Source organism: Myxocyprinus asiaticus, chromosome 29 (assembly GCF_019703515.2).
Source record: "Myxocyprinus asiaticus isolate MX2 ecotype Aquarium Trade chromosome 29, UBuf_Myxa_2, whole genome shotgun sequence".
In the NCBI taxonomy this organism is placed as follows: Eukaryota; Metazoa; Chordata; class Actinopteri; order Cypriniformes; family Catostomidae; genus Myxocyprinus; species Myxocyprinus asiaticus.
The window spans coordinates 28,132,392-28,157,824 of NC_059372.1; the positions used below are offsets into that span (position 1 = coordinate 28,132,392).

The 25,433-nt window shown below is 38.6% G+C and overlaps 1 protein-coding gene across 6 annotated transcripts in view; it reads left to right on the plus strand.

Annotated features, from left to right (window-relative positions):
- Positions 1-20,237, plus strand: part of LOC127420118 (chemokine-like protein TAFA-1) — a 59,380-nt gene extending 39,143 nt beyond the window's left edge. For 2 of the 6 annotated variants that reach the window (XM_051662118.1, XM_051662124.1), the window contains 3 exons: positions 11,694-11,834; positions 17,873-17,997; positions 18,659-20,237. In XM_051662118.1, coding sequence (XP_051518078.1) covers positions 11,694-11,834; positions 17,873-17,997; positions 18,659-18,685 — 293 coding nt within the window. In that variant the 3' untranslated portion in view covers positions 18,686-20,237. The remainder of the gene's footprint in view (positions 1-11,693; positions 11,835-17,872; positions 17,998-18,658) is intronic. The other 4 variants (XM_051662121.1, XM_051662120.1, XM_051662123.1 and 1 more) reach the window with 4 other exon arrangements.
- Positions 20,238-25,433: the final 5,196 nt, after the last annotated feature.

Consider the following 25,433-nt stretch of genomic DNA (forward strand, 5'->3'; position numbering starts at 1 on the left):
AGTACATTGATGATTTAAGCTAACTTAACTAAACTGTGTTGGCTGAATGAAAATGACTTAAAAGGATAGTTCACCCAAAAATGAAAATTCTCTCATCATTTACTCACCCTCATACCATCCCAGATGTGTATGACTTTCTTTTTTCAGCAGAACAAAAACAAAGATTTTCAGAAGAATATCTCAGCTCTGTAAGTCCATACAATGTGGAAGGTGATTAGCACTTTAAAGCAAAAAAAAACACAAACAATTGTTGTAAAAGCAATCCATACGACTTCAGTGGTTAAATTAATGTCTTCTAAAGCGATACAATCACTTTGGGTGAGAAAAAGATCAGTATTTTAGTCCTTTTCACTATAATTGTCGCTCTCCAATGCCTGTCCACAACGGCACTCGGTTCCATCCACCTCTCGCGTGACGTAAGCGTGCTGGCATGTTCAATTGAAAGCAAAACCAATGAAGCTTGTGAACAGCATTTTTCTTGTAAACAAATCGAGCTAATTTAACCACTGGAGTCATATGGATTGCTTTTACTACAATTGTTGGTGCATTTTGGAGCTTTAAATTGCTAATCACCATCCACTTGTATCATATGGACCTACACAACTGGAATATTCTTCTAAAGATCTTAATTTGTATTCAGCAGAAGAAAGAAAGTCATACACATCTGGGATGACATGAGGGTGAGTAAATGATGAGAGAATTTTCATTTTAGAATTTTCACTCCTCCCAGGAGTGACGATCTCTGAAGCCCTTTTAAATCACGCCAATTTGTTAGCAGATGGTGCTGTACACTCCGCTCCCGATGCACAGGGAGCACAGAGCCATTTCATCAGAATTTTTCTCTTCAGGGTCATGATTGAATCTCTTGTGCTCTGGATGCCCGAATCTTCACTACACTGTTGAAACTGCACACCTTAACAGCAAGTGGATTTTTTTCCACCTCCATGTTTGTGCTCTGGCTCCTGAAGGACCGCATGAGGAAGGCGTAAGAGGCCAGCATGTAGAGCGCTGAGAATTTTGTTGAGGAGGATTTGTTGCCGGCCCAAACCTTGCATGCTCCCCGTCACCATTTCAAGCATCTTCATTTGTTGAGCTTGCGTGTGACGATCTGCGACCCACAATTAACATACGTTAAAAGTACTGGAAATACTGGTAATGGATGCACTGTTTTTAGTAGACTTTACCTTGGCATCCTATGGTGATAACTTACTTTTAATGACAGCGAGGATTTGGATTGTGATATTTTTGATTCCCAAAGGCCATCTGCTTGGAAATGTGTTCTATTACAGAAATCACATTCTGAGGTAAAAGACAACATTCAAATAAAGATGATCTGTGATGTGCACTTGACTCTGACTGACGTGGAATCGCCTGGTAAAACAGATGCTTTCAGTAGTCGAATGGACCATTGAAAGAATGGTGTTTGGCTGTCTGGATAGTTCTCATCAGAAACATGGTACTGTACACCCCAAGTCATTTAAAGAGCTGCATCGTGACACTGATCTGGCCCTCTGGGCTACTAAAATATCCATCCAAGCCATTGGCAGGTCTATGGGTAGCCTTGTGTCCATAGAGCATCATCTCTGGCTCAGTTTGTCAGAGATACACAATAAGGACAAATCTGTGTTACTCGATGCCCTGGTGTCGCAGCAGGGCCTCTTCGGTGACACCATGAGTGCCTTCACTGAGCGGTTCCAAGCAGCTAAGAAACAGTGGCAAGCGTATAAGCACATCTTGCCGAGGTAAGGTGGCTCTGTGGTGCAACTGACACACTCATGCTCTTCCTTGGGGCAGCGCCCTGCGAAGCTCAGTGTCCTTGCTGCTCCCAAGAAAAAGGCTCTAGTGGCCATGGCACATTCAGACTCCAGTGGGCACAACTGAGCCGCTGTGTCCTCTGTTCTTTTACACGAATGCTTGGCATGGTCTTTTGGGCATTTTTAGTTGGGTACTGAGCAAAGCTGAACACCGCTACATGCTTCAGTTTGCAAGGCGGCTGCCTTATTTCAACTATGTTCTGTCCTCCACCATGTCAGTGCGGAATGCACCGGTGTTACGCTCAGAGGTACAATGTCTCCTTGCAAAGGATGCAATAGAGAAAGTGCCAGCATGCGATGCACAAGACGGCTTCTTCAGCCATTATGTTCTGGTTGTTTGCACCAGACCAGGTTGCCAAGAAGGACAGTGGGCTGTGGCCCATACTGGATTTGAGATGCTTGAACCTGACACCCGTGAAGTCTCTGTTCAAGATGGTTACTGTTGATCGATTTGAAAGATGCATACTTTCATGTGCACATAGCCCCTCATCACAAGCCATTCTTGAGATTCGCCTTTGAGGGGACTAAATACCAGTTAAAATTCCTACCCTTCGGCTTGTCTCTAGCTTCCCACCATTTCATGAAATGTGGTGCATGCTCTGCTGAGGCTGTCCGTGTTTTGAACTACCTCGACAACTGGTTGCTTTTAGCACAGTCAGAGGAGCAAGTGTGCGATCACAGGGATGTGTTGCTTGCACATTTGGTGTGTTTGGGCCTCAAAGTCAATTGGGTGAAGAATGTGCTGGTGCACAGTCAGCAAGTTTCCTTCATGGGAATGAAACTCGACTCAGTGACCATGTTTGCACGTCTGACCAATGAATACACTCAGTCTACAATACTTGATGAGTTTCAAGCTGGGGAGGGCATTTCTGCTGAAGTAGCTTAAGCAGGCCTTTGGGTTGATGGCTGCTGCAGCTGCTGCCACAACTGTGAAGTTAAGGGAACTAGAGATGCAGTCTCTTCCCTTCAGTTAAAATATCCTGATGAAATGGCGCTGTGCTCGGGTTTATATGCTCGCAATGACGCAAGCATCAGGGGCAGAGCATCAGGCACAATCTGCTAATAAATTGGCATGATTTTAAAGTGCTTCAGAGATTGTCACTCCCAGGAGGACTTTCCCACAGGGTCAGCTACTGACACAGCATTTCGTTCCCTCCCTTCAGGGAACCAACGGTACAGTCCTAACCAGATCGTTTTCAACATACATTCTCCAACAATACGCACTAATATCTTATACTGCTTTGCTTATTGAGTGAATTTGTCAAAAAATGCACTTACTTTAAGCATAAACAAGTGGAAAAATGCCACAAAACAAAATGCCCTTCAAGTTTTGATTGATATTTAATATACACTCTGAAAATAAGCCTTAAATGGTTAGTTCACACAAAAATGAAAATCGTCTCATGATTTACTTACCTTTAAGCCATCCCAGATGTGTATGACTTTCCTTCTTCAGCAGAACCAAAGTTAAGATTTTTATAAACAGATTTCAGCATCTTACAATGCAAGGAAATGAGTGCCATCAGTCTCCTGGCTGTTTGACGGTCCAAAAGGGATATTTAGGCAGCTAAAAGTAATCCACATGACTCCAGTCGATCAATTAATGTCTTCTGAAGCAAATTGATAGGTTTGTTTAAAAAATAAATTGATAATTAAAACTTAATTAACTTATTAAAAATCCTGCCAGCAGTCGACGCATCACGAAGCTGTCGCATGACATATGCGCGATGACGCGTTCACACGAGAAGTAGGAAGCATGCGCTTTGTATCCACAGTTTTCCTGAGCAACCACTGGGCGGCGCCATGATGATTCTAATGGCCTGTTTTGTATTTCTGGTCTCGAGACGCCAAGTGAAAACTGCCAAAACAGGCGATTCAGATGGAGAACCACAACCAGTTAAGTGTTGCTTAGTGTAAACATGAATTTCAGGCTCAACTTGTGCAGTTGTTGGCAGTCATAACTCAGAATAATTAATGATATCAACGTAACTAACCTCGGACCATCTCTTCATGTCATCTACACACTCAGGTGTGGCACTGTCTATAAAAAAAAAGTACAGGTTATCTGTACTCTGTGAAGTATCTGCATGTTTTTTGACAATTTTTTACAAATGTAGTACCTTAAACATTACATTACCCACCAAGAATATACGCCGATGCGAGTAAAAACACAGGGGACCGGAAATTAAAAACAGTCGAATCGTGCAACACTTATGTGTTCAGGAAAAAGGTGGATACAACAGAGGAAAGAACATCATATGAGAGTTAGGTAATTTCAAACACAAATACAGCGCTGGGCAGCTAAGCAACAATTTAAAGTTAAAAAACATTTTAATTATCTATTTGTTTCTTACACAAACCTATCGGTTTGCTTCAGAAGACATTAATTGATTGACTGGAGTCATGTGGATTACTTTTATGCTGCCTAAATATTTCCTTGCATTGCATGGACAAACTGAGCTGAAAACTGTTTATAAAAATCTTCACTTCGGTTCTGCTGAAGAAGGAAAGCCATACACATCTGGGATGGCTTAAAGGTAAGTTAATCATTAGAGGATTTTAATTCTTGGGTGAACTAACCCTTTAATATCTTACACACTTTTGCTTATGAGGTGAATTTGTTTTGATTTAAGGATGTTTAGACATTTTTACTGGGAAACAAGACAATAATACTTGTTAAGGATATGATTGTTTGCAGTGCATTTAAGGTTACCTGGTTTTGCTTTTAAAGGAGCGTGCACTTTGAATGAAATATGAAATCTCTCAATGTGAATCAGAATCATCTCAAAGCTCTGAACAGGATGGCTACATGATCAGACTGGCATCATGCCAGTAGCAGCAGCGGAAAGACAGGGAGAGTCTGAAAGACAGGGAGAGTCTGAAAGGCAGAGAAATAGAACATTTTAAAGAAAATTCCAAAAGAATTCTCTAATATTCTAAGTGCAGTGTATGTTTTGCATTGTATGAGAGCCTATAATTTTTTTTCACTCCCCTTTGGATTTTCACATTTACAGCATGGAACCATAGCATATTAAGAATAAATTAAGAATTTGTGCCAACTCAAAGTACTCTTAAATGTTAAAGTGAAAAATAAATATGGGTTTTGTATTAATTTATTTTTTCTTAGAATTTTTACATTAATTTTACATTCATTCAATTAATTCTATTTTAATTAAGTAATTTTTAATTAAACAAAATAAGAATAAAAAAATTAATAATACACAAGTTTTTTAATAAATAATAAATACATTAATTAATATCCACCCATTTGGTTGACAAAGGGCCATTATGAGAGTTATTTATTCTGTTCCAAATGACACAATTACTTAACAGGAGACCATTTGTTTGCAGTTGATAAGGGACTGAAATCCAGGGTTTTCAGTCAGGGCTCCCTAAAGGGTATTCCAGAGGGTCTATGGAGAAGATATATACAATCTATAGAACTTAAATTTTCATGACATTTCTAACTATTAACTAATTACTAATTTCCTAACTAATAATGTGTTAATCATTATACAGTATAATGTAATCTATTTAATGAAAGCTATTATAAAATGTTAGCAAGAAAATCTAGATTGTTAATACTGGGGGTACTTGGGTCTGTAAATGTTTAAAACACTCTACTAAAATATAACATTTCTCAGGAAACAATGCACTGTAAAGTTCAAGGAACATTGGACAATATTCTTAAAAAATACTAATCAAGGGAAGGCAATCCAAGGAACAGAATACCTCAGAGCAGAGGGATAGCCATCATTAAAAAGATTTGGACATGTGGAAGAACTAAGAATCAGCTCAGAACTGGCTGTACTCCAAAACTGTGTGTCTGAGCAAGAAACAGAGGCCATCAAGGGGCCTACGGCAACACTAACTGAGTTACAGTCCTCTGTGACCGAGATGAAAGAAACTGTGTGTGAGACAACAATAGCAAGCACAGTTTATAAATCTGGCTGGTATGGATGGATGGTAACCAAAAAGCCTTTCTTGAAAAAGCATCATATCACATCTCGGCAGGATGCCAAAAGGCATGTGAGAGAGACACAATTTGGGAGATGATTCTGTAGTCAGACCAGATTTAAAATCTCAGGCCTTAATACGAAGTGCAATACTGGGACAAATCTAACACAGCACATCACAACAAGAACTGCATCCCTACTGTGAAGCAGCATCATGCTTTAGGCATGATTCTCTGTGGCATGGACTGAAAAACACATAAGTACAAAAAGAAAGATGGAGAGCACTAAGTACAAAATAGAAAGAAAAGTATAAAATCAGCAAGGAACTCTGGGACTTGGAAGATGATTATCTTCCTACAGGAAGACACAAAACATATAACAAAAGCCACACTATAGTTTGTTTAATGTCTTGGGGTGGCCCAGTCAAATGCCACATCTGTAGAGTGACTTTAAAATTATTGTAGAATGCTTACCCGCATATAACTCGACATGCAAACTAGACACAATTTACTTTCTTAATGCAGCATGATCACACGGGAAGTCAACATGTTACTTCCGAATGTTCCAGTACCCTGACATCAACCTCATTCTGCCGAGTTATTGACAAGTGGCATCTTTCATCAGACATTTTTACATCTGTTCAAGTGTGTTTACAGTACCTTTTCCTGTGTGGACCAGAAGTGCGTTGCGTCATCCATGCTAGGTGCTCGTCCCACGGTGAAACCAGGAAGTAATTGCGTTCGCATAATCAGTGACAAGCGTGATATGGAGGTTAAATTAGTCCTCTAATATAGATTTTTACTAATATTGGGTTAGGGGGTAGTAAGTATACATTTATAAGCAAGTATACATTTTCTTCACGGTATTACATCCTTTACGGCAAAAAATAAATAAAAAAATAAAAAAATAAAAAATCTCGCTTTACAACTCTCTTTTGACACCCCTCTGTGGGCATTTTACCGGAAACTGGAGCTCAGACATGCCCATATATTCAACAACACTGCCAGCTTAGGCCACTGGGGGCAGTGCTTCAAATTCCAGTAAGCACAGACCAAGTTTAGCTCAAGAAAAGTCAACCTACTTTTTCTGAATTTACTATGAGATCAGTCTGCTTAATGCACATTGCTAGACTTGTTGTAAACAAGTCATTGGTGCATGTTATTCCAAATAAAATATAAAATGTTTGGCTTCCTCAATCTTTAATAAAAATGCAGTAATTTGCACTTCCTCTGAAACTACTTCAACTGACATCTCGAATCGTTCTTCTTTTATTAACCCCTCTCCTCCAACCACCTGGCTCCATTCTAGTTTGTACCGCCTACTTTTTGCAATCCAGTCATTTCCAGGTGGCTAAAATTAAGTCCCACCCTACATTTTCTTTATTTGCTAAATATCCTATTTTACTCAAACTCTTGTTTACAAAATTTACGGAAGTAAATAAAAAAAGTAATATGTAATCATACAGTTGTTCTACCAAAATAACAATGAAAAGTACATAAAAGTCGACACGTTGTTGCTCCCAAAATTGCTTGAATTTATTGACACTACACAAGCAAAAGTGTCATGTTACAGGGTTTTCCATTTATCTTTGATTTCCTTCACAGGGTAATACTTTTGCTCTGGTGGTAGATGTATTTCTTTTGCAGCAAACCCCTACTAGCCTTTATTCCACTGAGTAAAAAACACACTGGGAGGGAAGCGTTTAATATGTATTGGAATAGATAACCTCTTCTTAAAGCCTCGGAGTTCATTCTTTGCGCTGGTGGAAGTAGGATTGGTTATATGTTTTTTCTATCAGTAACAAATTGGCTTTCAGGGTTGCAAAGGATAAAGCAATTCATCAGTGAATGCTACCCACCAGTTTCAGCTTTTCCCAAAAGAGTGACAGCATTCTGTGAAGTAATGCCCCAAAGGAGTAAACAACACTGGCCAGTGTGTAATAGCACTTCAGTTTGTGATCAGTCTGCACTCTCATCAACTACTATTGACAGCACTGTCAGAGTCTATGTCTAGAACTTGTATTCTATCAAGGAAATTTCTAAACTTTTAGCATTTTAGCAAAAATCTAAACTTTTTAGCATTCTGGTTTTGTGCTTTGAAACATTCTCATTGGCAGGTTTGATTTAGACAGACCTTGTTTAGGGTGACACATTGATTAATATAAAAGTAGTAGTGACAGACAATATCTATAAGGAAGCAGTAAAGGGAAAGGAGTGAAGTCTTTATAAAAACCCTCTAAAACCATTAAAACAGACTAGCCTAACTACTGTAGCTTGGCCAGGCTGGGAGACCAACTCACCACTAAACTGGTTTAAGCTTTTTCAGCAGGGTTTTGTCAGCATATTGTTTGGTTGCACTAGTGTGCAGCATCTGATCTGGGTCTCCTCTGCCTATCATGCCTTTTCTCCTCCAGCTCTTTTTCCAGTGCATGTGACTGAAATATTCCTTGTTCAGGCTCATACGTAGGCAGAACCGCATTGTGCCTGCTCGTTTGTCGCTGTTTGTTTGTCCTCTGAGAGCATGTTTGTTTTCTGTTGATAGCTTGTGATATGAACTGCCTGTCAGACAAAAAAAAAAAAAAAAAAACTTACACGCAGATGGCTGTGAGTGAATGGAACAATTGAGACCGAATGTATGCAACATGCTTTCTCCAGACACACACACACACACACACACACACACACACACACACTCCAGCTGGCTAATTAGACAGCAGAAGAGTCAAAGTTATAGCCCGTGTGTGTAATACACTGTCTATTTTTCTCCCTCCACACCCTGGCTGCTACAGGAAAATGAGCCTTTATTAGTCCCTGGTTGCCTGGTCTCATATCTATTAAACTGAATAAGTGCCTAAAATAGCCCTTGTTGTAGGCAGCATAATGCAGGATTCCCTACCACAGCAGCTATCAGTGCATCCATTGGGTGCATCCCCCTCAGGGTGACCTTATGTTATGTCTTTTGAAAAAATTGAAATTCGGATCCATTCAGAGATTATCTGTTGGCTTTCTTAAATATTTAAGGCACAAAGATTGCATTGTCATTAATATTTGGTGGAATAAAATGCAAGATTGTTCAGGATTATTAGCTGTTCCAGTGAAGGTTGGTGAAAATTATTAGACTGGTTCTGGCTTCTTGGGTTCAGATGGATACTGGATATAATTTCAGATATAAATTTGATTTAATGAAACATAACCAAAAATGGCAGAATGTTAAAAAGTATTGTTCCCCTGCTCAAGTAACAGATTGGTCTTTCATGGTTTAAGCTGGTTTAGCTGGTATCCCACACTACTAAAACTACGTATTTTCATGTCTGGAGAGGAGATGCATTATAGAATATGAAGATATAGATTAGTTTTGTTTTTTTTCTCTCCATGTTTTACAACTGTAGGTAAATATACAGCAATGATGGATGGACGGATGGACTGACTGACTGACTGACTGACTGAATGATTGATTGATTTTTAATGCCATGTCAGCAACACAGGTTATTTTCATGTCAAAAACAGAGTAGTTTAAAGTGCAATGACAAACAAAAAACAACAAACTATCACAGTACTGTAAAAAGATGTAAATAAAACAGATGTAAGACACGAGTTGAAGCCAGCATCTTTCAGCGACACAGAACTTACAACAGTGGAAACAGAAGCGTGCGTCCAGCAAAATACTCTATCAAGCCATGGTCACGAACAAAATCATCCAGGGTCAAATGATCGGCATATTCCCCTAATGCATGTTTAGGGTAGCTAGCTAATACTGGCTGGGATGGTGCATTAGAATTCAGGTCCAGTATTTCGCTAGCACTCACAGCATGATTTTAGGGAGCAGAGGTGGAGGGAGAAATTTGATGAGAATGAGCTGGGGAAGAGGGAGCCTGTGGTACATTAAGAGCAGCCATATGCTAGAAGCATCACCAGGCTTATTTATGGGCACCAAAAACCTATGTCTTGTACAAAAATACCTCTTATTACGTTCTCGCTAGCGTAACTGTCTCTGACTCTCTGGTTTGCAACAGAATGAAGTTCTTGAATGTAGAATCTCTCCTTGCTTTCGCCAATGACAAATACAGAAAAATACTACAAATGTCTGGTGCTATTTTGTGATTGTTTGGGGCAGTCTACAGCCCACCCTCAAAGTTTGCAACACACAGCCCACCCTCAAACTGCTTTTAACCAGTTCACAATTCGTAAAAAATTGCCTAATGTTTGAATGTGTGGGCAAAACTTACGTTTGGGTGGGCTCAGCCCACCCCAGCCTATGCCTACATCCGGCCGTGCCATGGTATATGTACACACTTGCATTAGGTCCAGTTAATGCAAGTTGCTCAACAGTGCATTACCGCAGCTTTAAAAGTGCTCTCACCCTCTGTTTAATATATTGAGTTGGCAGGAGCCACACGGAGACCTCTATGAGATAACGTTAAGCCCCTGAGGTTCAGCAATTCATTTCTAGTGAGGCACACAAAATGACAGAATACAAAAAGCAATCACCTCTCTGCATGGATACTTGCTGTCCACTGTCACCTGCTTAAATATTCAGAACTGCTCTGAAACATTCTTATATGCTTTTAAAACAGTCAACAGGCAGTGCTCTGTTCCTGTCTCTCTTTCTCTCTCTTCCCTTCTGTTTTGACTAACTTCAATCTAGTGGTAATGAGAGCCCAAGTAAGCTGGAGATGGAGAAGCAATTTACATTTTTATTGATTTTTGAAAGTGCGTTTAATTTTTTTTTAATCTTTTCTTTCCCCCTCTTTTCAAATCCCCAAATGAGAGGCCGATTGCTCTGTTTACACTCATTGAGGAGGGGAGATATTTTAGTCAGGAGTTCCTGCATTTTTTCGCTCTCTTGATAGATCAAGGCAAAAACTGTGTCTGTCTTATGTAATTAAGACTACACATTAAAGAAAAACCAACCCCTGTGCCTTCTGACTGAAGCCCCTTGAGACACAGAGTATTTTTCATAATTAAAGAAGTACAAATAAGTCCTACTCAACAATCCACACAGTTCTGGAAGATTAACGTTATCTGCTTTCCACAATGCTGTTTGTCTGTTTGAATCCTCCTAACCAAACTTTCCTCTAGACGGAAATCAAAGCACTGCCACTCCTGCTTTATCTTTTTTTTTTTTTAAGTGAAGAGAATGGTGCTGACATCTCCTTAAATGTGCATTTAGTAAAATTTGTGTTTATGTTGTAAGTACGCAGTTATTGTCATTGTAAAATGTAAAAAACAATGACATTGTAAAATTCGCAGTCAACAAATATTTCATACTGTGAGTGAAAGCGTTCAATTATAAAGAATTGTATATAACAATTAGTTATAATGTTCTCTCGAGATGGCTCATGTAGTTTTGTTAGAAAAGTCATTTGATTTACCTGGTCTCTGACACATAATCTACATAACTGCTGTGACTCAGCTATGAGTCGTCTTGCTACTGCAGTGAACAGTCTGCATAACTTTGTTAAATAAAACAAAATCTATTCAGGTTACCATTAACTCCTAATAAGTCCGATCTGCTAATGAACTGAAGATTTTCTTCCTCTACTCTAACCTCTGTGCCTTTGGATCTTAAGGCTGAATAAGCAGAGCGTTTGTTAACTCACTTCCCGTGTAGGAACCTACAGGCTCTCATACTTCCACTCACCATTAATGTGCAAATTGCAGCAGTCACCCAAACCTCTTACCTTTCCCTTTATCCTCTGAGCCTTTTCTCTTTCTCTCCTCTCTTTTATCGGCTGCTCCTTAAGCACTACCTCATCCTCCCTAAGGAGCATCTGGAGTGTCTACTTTGAAATATATGATGAATTATGTGGCAATATAAGTGGACCATGAAAGATGACATGCACAAGATAATGATTGTAAATGTAGACTTGCGTGGTGAGCCAGGAGTTTTTGTTTTGTTTACTGATGACTTTATCTTTCGACAGAAGGCGGGACATGCGAAGTCATCGCGGCACACAGGTGCTGTAACAAGAACAAGATTGAAGAGAGATCTCAGACAGTGAAGTGCTCCTGTTTACCGGGGAAAGTGGCAGGAACCACCAGGAATAAACCCTCCTGTGTTGATGGTAGGTTAAGATAAATTACACATGTGGTCTAATAACAACCATGGAAAAGATCTTATAATAAGTATGCCTGTTGTGTCTTAAAGACCCTGTGAAATCAAAATGAATGTTCTGCTGCTTTTAGTCCATATTTATTAGCTTTAAGGTCATCTACATGCTAGTGTACTTCTAAACATTGTTAAAATTTGTTTTCAGAAGAAATAAGCATTAAAAATCTGCAGTTTCTCTCTTCAAGCTAAAAAGAAACAGGAACATCCATGATGTCACATAGAGGTTGAGAAACCTTGTCCAATCAAATGCTTTCTAGAGAGATAACGAACCCTCCCCATGCAACTGTTCAGCGCATCTGGCTGTGTTTAAATGGCGCTGATCATGCATTACCAGGGCACTTCGAAGGGGGCACAATCCATGTTGTAGGGTCGTTTCAAACAGATTTTGCAATAAGAATCGCTTAAAAAGTGAGGACTAACTGACCCTTATCACCTTTCAGCCATCAGAAGCTCAGTGAAGGGTATTTGTTTTCGAAGGGAATAAGGCATAGGGATGATCACTTCTGAATGGGACGCACCAACGCGAGAGCATTTGTGGGCTGGTTATGGATTAATGTTGTCCGTTAGATCATCGTTCGGTTCTCAAGTCTTTGTAAAAGCTGTTGGTATTGAGCTTCTCGAGTTTCCCCGGTAAGACTCTGACATGAGCAGCAAGGTGGAAAGGAGTATGTGTGTGTGTGGCTGTAAACAAAAGTCTATTGGCTATTTTTTTTAATGGGATGAGTTGTTCAACATGTCCTATTTTTTTAGGAAATTTGTCCAAACACCAAATTGAACTGCGCTTGTCAAGGCACTTCACATGGACTTTAAAGGAATAATTCCACCAAAAATGTAAAAAAAAAAAAATGTATGCCATTATTTACTCACCCTCATGCCATTCCAAACCCTTATGCTGTTGAAACCATGCTTTCTGTGAAACACAAAAGGATAATTTTTTAAGCTCTTTTCTATACAGCAACAGTTCATAGTGTCTACGGCTGTCAAGCCCCAAAAAGGACAAAAAGCAACATGAAAGTAGTGAAATTGTGCTATATACCAAGTCTTCTGAAGCCATACAATAGTTTTGTGTGTGGAACAGACTAAAATCTAAGTTTGTTATTCACTGATAATCTTCTCCGCCAAAGCTCTGAAATTTCAATCGTAATCAAGTTTAGATAAAAGATAGTGTAGCAGATTTGGAAGCTACAGTGGAGGGGAAGACTTTCAGTGAATAATGATTTCAGTTTCGGTCTGTTTCTCACACAAAACTATCATATGGCTTGGAACTGGCTTTATGGAAAAGAGCTGCATAAAAAAATCATTTTGTGTTTAACAGAAAAAATAACAGCATAGGGGTTTGGAATGAAATGAGAGTGAATAAATAATGACAGAATTGTAATTTGTGGGTGAATTATTCCTTTAAGTGTGTGTAGCCGACTCTGTGCTATGTTGCGTGATATGTAAACAGGCTCTTGGCAGATGCTTGACTGTTTTAAACCAGCTTAATGCAGCTGTGCAATGTTCGAATAAGCTTACACAGTGCAGCTGTGCGGGAAGGTGCTTAGAAAAACTGAGCAGCTTTTTTAAGGTGTGGTGTGTTTGAGCAAGCAGTGTTCAGGGTCGCTTTTGCAGTGTCCCTGCCCTAGAAAAGCTCAGATCCTCAGGGCTTTTCATTATTAATGCTCTGTTCTTATGACAAATGAGCTGCTGTATACCAACACTTCTGGGAGAATATCTCACACGCAACGCACCCCAAGATAATCAAAGAACATTAACTTTGACTGTATCTCACAGAGGAGCATCCAACCTTTCCCCCATCTCAGGTTCATTAGCATTCTTTTCTTAATGAAATTGTCATGTGGCAAAACCATTTTGGCTCAACATATGTGATAAGGGAATAAGCATAATAGAAAAAAAAATGAATGATGTAATTCTTTTATGCTCACTGTCAAAAATCCAACTTCAATTTTGTCAAATAAACTCCATTTTAAAAGTTAATAGTACTTAAAACAATCAACAAAGTCAACTTTCATGCCATTTAAGTAAAAGCAACTTAAAATTTTAAACAATGAACACATACAATGCCATGTTTGGTGGTGAATGCAGAACTTACAGGCTTTTGAGCATGTTCGGTTTGATGCTGATGCTCAGTCCTAAGGAGGTCATTTGGGGCATCCCCCCATCCCTGCTCATCATTACCACTAGAGTGTTTGACAATGAATCTATATTTTTTTATTTAATGTATAATGTATTTAAGATATGTAAATATTGATAAGCAATTGTTTTCGTCAGGATGTTGGATCGTTTATTCTTATAGATTGACCTTACCTATATTGACATTACTAGATGACAACATGTATTTTTTGCTAAATAACTGCTTAGGATTGTCCATTTAGTAGATTTTCTGTGGAAACACTGTGAACTTCTGTGAAACAGAAACTACAATTTTAAATGTAATAATTTAATAATCAACCATGGAAAAAACCCATTTCAGTAGACCACTATTATGAATATTGGGGGGACATATCCCCCTCAATGTCTATGGTGGTTACGGCCCTGCATGTAAATAATATGTAAATAATTGAATTAATGTGTACATTTAATGACGTTTTGCTGTAAAAAGTTATGTTTTGTTTGAAGTCACCTTCAGGGTCATTAGTGTTTGCTTTGGTGAAGTATCTTCAGTCATTAAGTTGACTTAATTTCTAAAAGTTTAAAGTAATTGTTACCTATACAACTTAATAAGTCAGTCCAACTTCTATATTAAGAATATTGTTAAAATAATTTATGGTCAGCTGTACTTCAAAATGCAGGTTTATTGGACTTTGCTTTACTTGTAAATATCAAACATCATATAAATTTTGAGTTTGATGAACTTATTGTATTGAGTTCATGGAAGTAACAAACGAACTTGAATTGTTAAGTTGGTATGACTAATTTGCCTGAAGTTGAGTAAACTTACAAATGCTTTGCAGCTGGTTGCATTATTTTTTAACATTTATTCAACTTTTTATTATTACAGTGGCTTAATATGCTTTCTCCATATATATATATCAAAAGGTGAACAAATATTAATGTTTCTAGACTTTGCTCACATATACTACAGTAGTCAAATCTCTTATTCAGACAAATCAAATGCTACTCTTCCATTTTTTGCCATGTTCAACATGGCCAAGGCCACAAAAATCAATGGCAACCTCAGGCAAGAGTGTCTTGTTTTGATAAAAAAAAAAAAATTACTTTACTGAGATCTCTTATCCCTCAAAAAGTATGTATTTTTTCAGATATTAAAATAGGTGAAGAACTTACACACTTCAGCTTTAAATGTGATCAAGTAGGTCAGCGTCATGGTTTAAAAAATTTCTTAACTTATTTCCTTTTTGTTTGTTGTGCCTCCCAATAACATCATCAGCATCGCAAACAGAAGAATGCAAATTTGCATGCTCATTTAATCTAAAATTAATATTTAACCTGATCTTTAAAAAACAGCACCCTTTGAATGATCTTCGTTTATAACTAAATAGCTTTTGTGATTATGATTCTATGTTAAATATTTTATAATAAACTGTGTTTGGGGTCCATGACACAATGGACTTTCCAAAGCACATAAAAGTTATCAAAACAGAATTATTCTGCATCACATCAGCATTGTCAAAAACAAAAACTATACCCTACTTAAAAAATAAATTAAAAAAATAATAACATTTACCAGCCTAAGCTGGTTTGCTGGTCTTAGATGGTTTAGGATTGTCTAGCTGATCTCCTAGCTTGGCCAGCTGACAAGTGCATAAAACACCTCTGAGAAACCAGCTAAGACCAGCAAATCAGATTAGGCTGTTATTTATTTATTTATTTATTGCAGGGTAGATACCACTATGATTTAAACAAATTTAGATTTTAGCTTTAGAAAGATTCTGAAAGCTTTTTACACATTTTTAAGGAGATACCACATTGATTTATTATGGTTTTGTTGCAGTAACTCTATTTATAGTAAACAATTATATTTTAGTGGAAATATATTTGAAATGGGAAATTTTGTGATCTAATTCTGTTGTAATTTATAATCTCCGGAGATTTCACTGGTGCCCATTAAAACTGTTCTCCTTCCAGACAAAAAAATGAGAGGAGAAATATTGCTATTCTAGAGTATCAGACTGAAGGCACACTCTCTCCCACTTTACATGAAATTAATTTCTTTTTTACTTTTTGGAGGATAAGAGACCACAGTAAAGTAAATGTATTTTTTAAAATTTTTTTTTTAAATCAAAACAAGACACTCTTGCCTGAGGTTATGTTGCCATGGATTTTTTTTTTTTTTTTTTTTTTTTTGCTCTGTGGCCTTGGCAATGTTGAAATGGCAAAAAAATGGAAGGGTAGCATTAGATTTGTCTGACAAGAGATTTGACTACTATAGTATATGTGAGCAAAGTCTATAAACATTCATATTTGTTCACCTTTTGATATATACATGGAGAAAGCATTCACACAAAGCCAAATTAAAGTTTAAAGAAAATAAAGTCATTTTTCAGGATATTCACAAGGAGAATTGTTGAGTGCTGTTAGGATTTTCAGTATTAATGAATCCGAGCTGTATTCTTATTGTATTTGTTTTTAGTTTAGTGCCGTTATCACAGAATTGGAATAAGTCACTAACATCTAAAGAGCTTGCAAACAGAAACAACTAAATACCTGGAACAAGCTCACCGCCTCCTCTGTAAATGCTTCCAACTTTTATTAGAATATTGATAGATTATAAGTGGTAGACATGCTGTAACACTCTTCCTCTCCTTAAACATTTGGCGTATGATGATAGACAGCATTACAAAGGCTGTACTGGACATGTCATATATGAGTCATGCATTAATGCATCCATATCATATTCTTACATTATCATAGTGTTGCAAAGATAAGATGCTCTAAAACTTCTGAATACCACCTTTAACAGTACATTCTCTCTTGCATTTGCACTTAATCTCCTCTGCTCTCTCTCCATTTAGAAATGATCATACTTTTAGCAAAGTGGGAAAAATGTATAGCTTTTAAAAGGCTTTCTCCCAAGCAGCTGAACTGAAGCCAGTACATAACATTTTCCATTGTAATGGCAGTAAATTGACCTTCATTAGATGCATAGAATACAGACCATATAGGCTATATAACATTTCTAAGGGTAAGCAGCATGAACTTGATTTAAGTGAATTAATTGGCATGGGATTTCATTTCAGAATAATGCTTTTCATGAAGTGCCACTTTGTGGAAGGGTTCTACTGACCGCAGACATTTGCTCAACCAGAGTAGACATGTACTAGTGGTACTAACCCTGCTGAAAAAACCTACATAGCTGTTAACCAGCATATGTTGTGTTTTGAATGCTGGTCCACAAATTTACAAAAGAGAATCAATCCGTGGTGAGAATCAATCCAAAATTTAAGTCATTTTTTTTTTTATTGAAAATCTTGTGAAAACCCTCATCTCCCAAATTAGTGACAAGCACCATCCCCCATCAGACATTTTCACATGAATTCTACTGAGCTACTGAGTCAGAGACACAGGTTCTGGTCCCATGAAAACCAGGAAGTAATCAGATTCTGAGGTAAAATTTTGGCTCTAATATGAAATTTTTACTCCACTGATGGTTAGGTTTAGGGTAAGGTTTTTGTTTAGGGGGTAGAGTTAATAAAATATGCATTAGAGTTGACAGTATAACGTCATTTACAACTAAAAATACAACTTGCTTTTGGCGCCACTCTGGAATTTTCACCCAGAAGCTGGTCAACACTTCCAGCTTTGGCCACTGGGTCAGAGGTTTCAATTTCCGTAAGAACAGACCAATTTCAGCAGCAGAACTTTTGACCAACTGTCGCCGAATTCACAGTGAGATCAGTCTGAATAAGTTTCACTTATGCATTCATGAACGTGCAACAGATATAAAAATTTCACTGAAAAATTATTTATATTTTGGTCAGATGCAGTATTGGCCAGTAAGAGTCAAACCCAATTATGCTCTTCTTGCAGCCTCCATAGTGATTGGGAAGTGGTGGTGTGAGATGGAGCCCTGTCTCGAGGGAGAGGAGTGCAAGACCCTGCCAGACAACTCTGGCTGGATGTGCTACTCCGGGAACAAGATCAAAACCACCAGGGTAAGAGGAAGAGCATCTGAAAGCATTACTTGCATTCAGTGTTGGGTGTAATGCATTACTAAGTAATTAATGACAGTAATTAAATTACTTTTTCATTGAATAAAAAAAAAGTAAAGGGATTACTCTTAATTTTTCAGTAATTTAGTTACTTCTGATGTAATTGTGTTAAATACTGTATAGACTACAGAACAATTAAATCGAAATTTAACGTCTAGTGTTAAAATGTATGTTTTCTAATTTAATGCAGCCCCCTTAAATTCTTTGGCCAGTTCATGAATAATTTATTTGATTTTATATGATTTATTTGAAAGAATTAAAAGAACAGTTTCATGTCTATCCTTATATTTTTAATGTGGTCGAGGTTGGTAAGGGTTTTAGAAATTAATAGCAATAAGTAATGCAATTACTTTTCAGACAGAGTAATTAGTACAGTAATCTAATTACACTGTAGAAGATGTAATTAGTAGTTAGTAAATAATTACGTTTTTAGAGTAACTTACCCAACACTGCTTGCATTACTCTTACATTACATTCATTACACAAGTTATTCAACAAAACATGACTCTCTGTGGTGCAGAGTGTGATTGCATTAGTGTGCATTATTTGTATTTGCTCCATGTTTGTTTATTTATTAAACTGAAATGCCTTCCTTTTTTCCCAGAATACCCACCCATACACATCCTTGTAGCAAAGCTCATGACGGTGAAACTTGACAAAGGTTTGCTATTGTATTCCCTCATTTTGACTGCTTAGACATGGTGATTTTGTGAAGGCATAAAGTAAATGTTTTTTTTTTCTCCCTTTTTCTCCCCAATTTGGAATGCCCAATTCCCAATGCATTCTAAGTCCTTGTGGTGGCGTAGTGACTCGCCTCAATCCGGGTGGCAGAGGACAAGTCTCAGTTGCCTTCTCGTCTGAGACTGTAAATCCGCGGATCTTATCACGTGGCTTGTTGAGCGCGTTACCGCGGAGACATAGCATGTGTGGAGGCTTCACGCCATCCACCGCGGCATCCATGCACAACTCACCATGCGCCCCACCAAGAGCAAACCACATTATAGCGACCACGAGGAGGTTACCCCATGTGACTACCCTCCCTAACAACCGGGCCAATTTGGTTGCTTAGGAGACCTGGCTGGAGTCACTCAGCACACCCTGGGATTCGAACTTGCGAACTCCAGGGGTGGTAGTCAGCGTCTTTACTCGCTGAGCTACCCAGACCCCCACATAAAGTAAATGTTAACATTTTATTTGCAGACTGGGAAAAGTATCTATCTATCTATCCATCCATCCATCCATAAATCATGAACGACTGGAAAAGTCATGGAATTTTATTGGTCACAAGGGGTTGGAACCATGTGAAAATCCTTCTTAGATTGTTTTCTAGTTACTCATTCATTATTTACTTTCTTGTTTTTCAGGAAACATCCAAGGAAAGAAGCTGAATCAAAGTTATTCCAACTCTAAAACATCAGCCATCTCTTGTATAATACTTGACATGTGTCAATGAGTCCTCTGCTTATAAGTCCATCTGTGTCTGACGCTGAGAATCATGAACACCAGACTCTCAAAGAACATCTTTGTGGGCAACAAACACTTCTGGTTCCCTTATTATTTTTAATTGTTTGACAGCTGTCAAATATTAGTTTTTGCCCTGGGTAATTAAACATCATCCCTTTGTGTGGAGTGTACTCAAACCAGCTTTACTTTGCCTGAAATAATCTTCATCTGTATTGTTCTTGGATGTTCCTCTGTCTCCAGAAGTGGCTGAACAAGTTGATTCTCCTACTGTATGTGGTGAAACTAGCTTCCTATTTATGTGGATGGTACACACAACATTTGTCCAAGGGAGACTTTCATGAAGCAACATTAATGAAGACACTTTGTACAGAACAGAATGCTGAAGAGGACATGTCTTGTGCATGGAATGACTGATCCTGTCCAATCCTTCCACAGATGGCTCTCTGTTTCCCAGAACTCTATCTCTAGTGAAAGACTTTTGAATGAATTTTTATGATGTAATACTAAAATCAAATGTCCTTGGCATGATTTCAGAATGTGGAAAGCTGTCAAATTAGGTGGAAGAAATGTTTTACATAAATAAAATGAAATCAGAACATTCTGATACAATTGTATTCAAGTGTATGTGCTTGCAAACAATAGTTTAAATATGTAAAAAAAAAAAAAAAAAATAATGGATGAGAAAGTGCACTACAGCAGAGGAACAGGCGTGTTTATGTATTCTTGTCCACTGTTCTTAATGCAATTTTTCAATTGGTTAAAGATGCTATTTTTTATTATTTGTTGGGCTCCAGTAATATTTTAACAAATTTAGCAATCAATGCTTAACTGAAGTGTTATGAAAATGAACATGTTTAATGAAAAACTAATAGACCATCACTTTGGCTATACAGCAATATACATAAGTTGTGGATTTATTACTGAAGTTAATGAAGCTTGATTGAAATATGCTGGTGTGTGCACATAAAATACCATGACATTTAAATACTCTGAATCAAATTAATTACCCCTTGTTCAAAAATAACTTCATTAAACAGTATGAGACCAGTCTGTATTTTGGGGATTCTGATCTTCTGAATGGACTGGTTTAAAATGAAGACACCAGTGGACTGGCTGAATATTTTAGGGATGCAGACACTCTGAGAAAATCCTGACACCCGCTGGGACATTTACCTGTCGTTTACATTCAGAACTAGTCCCCTCCACTCGGAGCAGCTGAGGGCCGAGGCACACACTCGCTCTGAATATGTAGCTGCAGCATTTTAAGCAGCGAGCCTGGAAGATGAGAGCCCCAGTGTTGCTGTCAGCATGCAGAGAGGAGGCTCCACATGGGACAGCAGGGGATGAACTTTAGCCCTCACCTTCAGCAGCACTTTAGCGGAATTTCAAACAGTCGACACCAGAGTATCAGAGTGGAAAAATGTATATATGTGTGGCAAGCGGGGGCTAGAAGCTGCAGTAGTTAGGTTCAATGAAGAGATATTAAAATGTAGCCAACTACGCCACCTTGGGACTCACCCAAGGAGTTAAAGCTTACTTGAAACAAGAAAAACAACCTCATCGAGGACACAGGTTCATTGTACCCAGTGAAGGATGAGACCATGCATTGCCCAAAAATATAAAAAAGATTGTCAATATATAAACAATCACATATCTTTTACATACCACATAGGACAAAGTCAATACTTTTTCTTTAAAAAAAAAAAAAAAACCTTGTAAAAGAGAGCTGGGGCTGACTGCCAGGAAAGCGAACTGCACCAGGATGGGGGGCGGATGGACGGACGCACAGACGCGCACACACACACCAGTGTCACCATGATAGCCATCACCTCAAACTGAGAAGGTGGGCCAAAATATCCAGCAATCAGCTTCTGCGGGGCAAGCCACAGCACTTCCTAGACACAACAAACAGTAAAATTAGATGAAAAAAAAAAAAAAACATATGTCAGTGCCAGAAGCACTGAAGTGACACCAGAAAAATACTTGCTTGGGCCAACATAGGACACCAAAAACAACTCTCAAAACCCACATTCAAAATAATTACACTTAACACTGAAGTTTCCACAAGAACTTCACCCATAAACAAGAGAAATGTAGAGCAATAAACCAAATAAAGAATAAAATCACAAAACAAAGATGACAAATAATGGCAATAAAATCAGAACAAAACAGCAGCGCAGCCGGAGTCCATATCTGTTTGCAACAAACACACACACACACACACCAGTATTGAAGATCTGCACTGGATAGTAGGCACAAATGAATGCATCTTTTCAAACTATGGTACAGCTAAGGCATTGACTGCTTAACGTCTTCACCAATCCTGACCCCATCCGTCACAATATTGAAGATCTGCACTGGGTAGTAGGTGCAAGTGAATGCATCTTTTCAAGCAGGACACTTGAACCACCCTGGCCCCTAAAACATTAAACACCAACTTTCTCTAGGGACATATACAACCCTTGCAGTAGTGGGTACACTGAGGGAGGAAGTGGGGATAGCAGGAGAGCTACTGCTTGCAGGGCCCGCTACTTGACACAACAGTGCATTGTCTGCCTCTAACTGGGCTACAAACTCTTGCAAATGGTGTACATCCTCAGCCATGGTGAGTGCTGAACACAAAAAAACAAGAGGGGAAAAAATTAATTAATAAATAACTGGTACTCCGCCTAATGGAGTCTACTGCTGTTTTGTTGAAAACCAAAAACTAAACACGTCTTGACTTCACTGGGTACACCCTGCCGACTACGCCAGATTGTGGCAAGCGGGGGCTAGAGGGCTGCAGTAGTTAAGTTCAATGAAGATATATTTAAAAATATAGCCAACTACACAACCTTGGGACTCACCCAAGGATTTAAAGCTTACTTGACACAAGAAAAACAACCTCGATAGAGGACACAGGTTTGTTGTACCCAGTGAAGGATGAGACCATGCATTGCGCCCCCGCCCCCCTGCGCAATGATTTACTGTTTATATATATATTTTTTAAACAAAACAAACTGGAGTCACTTTATAGATGATCACAAACCTTTTAAATACCACATAGGACAAAGTCAATACTTTTCCTTTAAAAAGCTTCTAAAAGAGAGCTGGGGCTGACCACCAGGGAAGAGAAACTGCATCAGCATGGGCCCAACACACCACTTACCACACACACACTTGTGTGCACACTACATAATTCAATAAACCCGTGTAACTGTGATAGCTATCACCTTAAACTGAGAAGGAGGGCCAAAATATCCAGCAACCAGCTTCCCAGGGCAGGCTGCAGCACTTCCTAGACACGGTAAATAGTAATATTAGACAAACAAGCGACCGTAGCAATGGAAAAAATATGTCAGTGCCAAAAGCAATGAAGTGAAAAATACTTGCTTGGGCCAACATAGGACACCAAAAACAATTCACAAAACCCAAATTCATCAAAATAATTACACTTAACACTGAAGTTCCCACAAGAACTTCACCCATAAACAAGAGAAATAAGAGAATTATAGAGCAAATAAACCAAATAAAGAATAAATCACAAAACAAAGAAAAAGATGACAAATAAAAGCAATAAAATCATAACAAAACAGCAGCACAGCCTGAGTCCACCTCCATCTGCTTGCAACACACACACCATTCGGTACTGGACAGGCAGGCAGACACACAGACACACATTGCTTCCTGCATTACATGCCACATGTTTACTACAGCTATTTCCGTCAGCAGTGAGAGATTACATGTGATAAATGTAAAGAATTAGTCAGGCTGACGGAGAAGGTTAATGAGTTAGAGACACGCATCCGAATGCTAGTGGAGGTCAGTGAGAAAGAGAAGCCGGTAGATACTGTTTCAGATGCGGGTAGAACAGTGAGCAACACACACACTTTGGTTCTGGTTGTAGAGCCCCCACACCAAGGCGTTTGGGTGACGTCTCGGCGGCATACTCGCTCAGCAAAGCGACACCACTCTCCCATTCCTGTTAGGGTTTCCAATCGATTCTCCTCACTCAGTGATGCACCCACTGAGAATCATGTTGAAAGCGCCCTTGTTATAGGAGATTCTATTGTAAGGAACGTGGAAATAAGAGACTCCAGCCACAATTGTTAAATGCATTTCGGTGGCTCGGGTGTCTGACATCAGATCAAATTTACAAGTGCTGGCTAATGCTAAACGTAGATTTTCTCAAATTGTTATTCATGTCGCCACTAACGATGTCTGGTTTCGCCAGTCAGAGATCACTAGAGATAAAAAAAAAATAATAATTATCCCCTTTTCTCCCCAATTTGGCATGCCCAATTCCCACTGCTTACTAGGTCCTCGTGGTGGCGCAGTTACTCACCTCAATCAAGGTGGCGGGGGACAAGTCAGAATCAGCTTTATTGCCAAGTATGCTTACACATACAAGGAATTTGTCTTGGTGACAGGAGCTTCCAGTGCACAACAATACAAAACAGCAACAAGACATAGGTAATAATAAAAAATAATTTAAAAATGAATAAAAATAAATAAAAAATTGAATAGAAAATAAAGTATATATAGAATACACAATAAGACTAATATATATATATATATATATTACACACACACACACACACACACACACACACACACTATATGGCCAAAAGTTTGTGGACACCATGTGTGCTTGATGAACATTTGGTTTCAAAACCTTAGGCATCAATTTCCCCCTTTGCTGTACAAAGACCTTCCACTCTTTTGGGAAGACTTTCCACTATACTGTATGTAGTAACATGGCTGCAGGGATTTGCTCTCATTCAGACACAAGGCTATCAGTGAGGTCAGGAACTGATGTTGGTCGATTGGGCCTGACTTACAGTTGCTGTTCCAGTTCACCCCAAATATGATCAGTGGGGTTCAGGTCTGGGCTTTGTGCAGGCCAGTCAATTTCTTCCACGCCAGACACAGTAAACCATTTCTTTATGGACCTCACTTTGTTCACAGGGGTATTGTCATGCTGGAACAGAAAAGGGCTATCCCCAAACAGTTGCCACAAATTTGGAAGCACACAAAGCCCAAGCCATTACATAAAGAAACATTAAGATTTTCTTTACTGGATTTAATGGAGTAACCAAATTCGTTAATTAGAAGGGGGTGTCCACAAACTTTTGGCCATATAGTGTATATACACACACACACAGTACACATACATATACTGTATGTATATATATACAGGTGCATCTCAATAAATTAGAATGTCGTGGAAAAGTTCATTTATTTCAGTAATTCAACTCAAATTGTGAAACTCGTGTATTAAATAAATTCAATGCACACAGACTGAAGTAGTTTAAGTCTTTGGTTCTTTTAATTGTGATGATTTTGGCTCACATTTAACAAAAACCCACCAATTCACTATCTCAAAAAATTAGAATACATCATAAGACCAATAAAAAAAACATTTTTAGTGAATTGTTGGCCTTCTGGAAAGTATGTTCATTTACTGTATATGTACTCAATACTTGGTAGGGGCTCCTTTTGCTTTAATTACTGCCTCAATTCGGCGTGGCATGGAGGTGTTCAGTTTGTGGCACTGCTGAGGTGGTATGGAAGCCCAGGTTTCTTTGACAGTGGCCTTCAGCTCATCTGCATTTTTTGGTCTCTCGTTTCTCATTTTCCTCTTGACAATACCCCATAGATTCTCTATGGGGTTCAGATCTGGTGAGTTTGCTGGCCAGTCAAGCACACCAACACCATGGTCATTTAACCAACTTTTGGTGCTTTTGGCAGTGTGGGCAGGTGCCAAATCCTGCTGGAAAATGAAATCAGCATCTTTAAAAAGCTGGTCAGCAGAAGGAAGCATGAAGTGCTCCAAAATTTCTTGGTAAATGGGTGCAGTGACTTTGGTTTTCAAAAAACACAATGGACCAACACCAGCAGATGACATTGCACCCCAAATCATCACAGACTGTGGA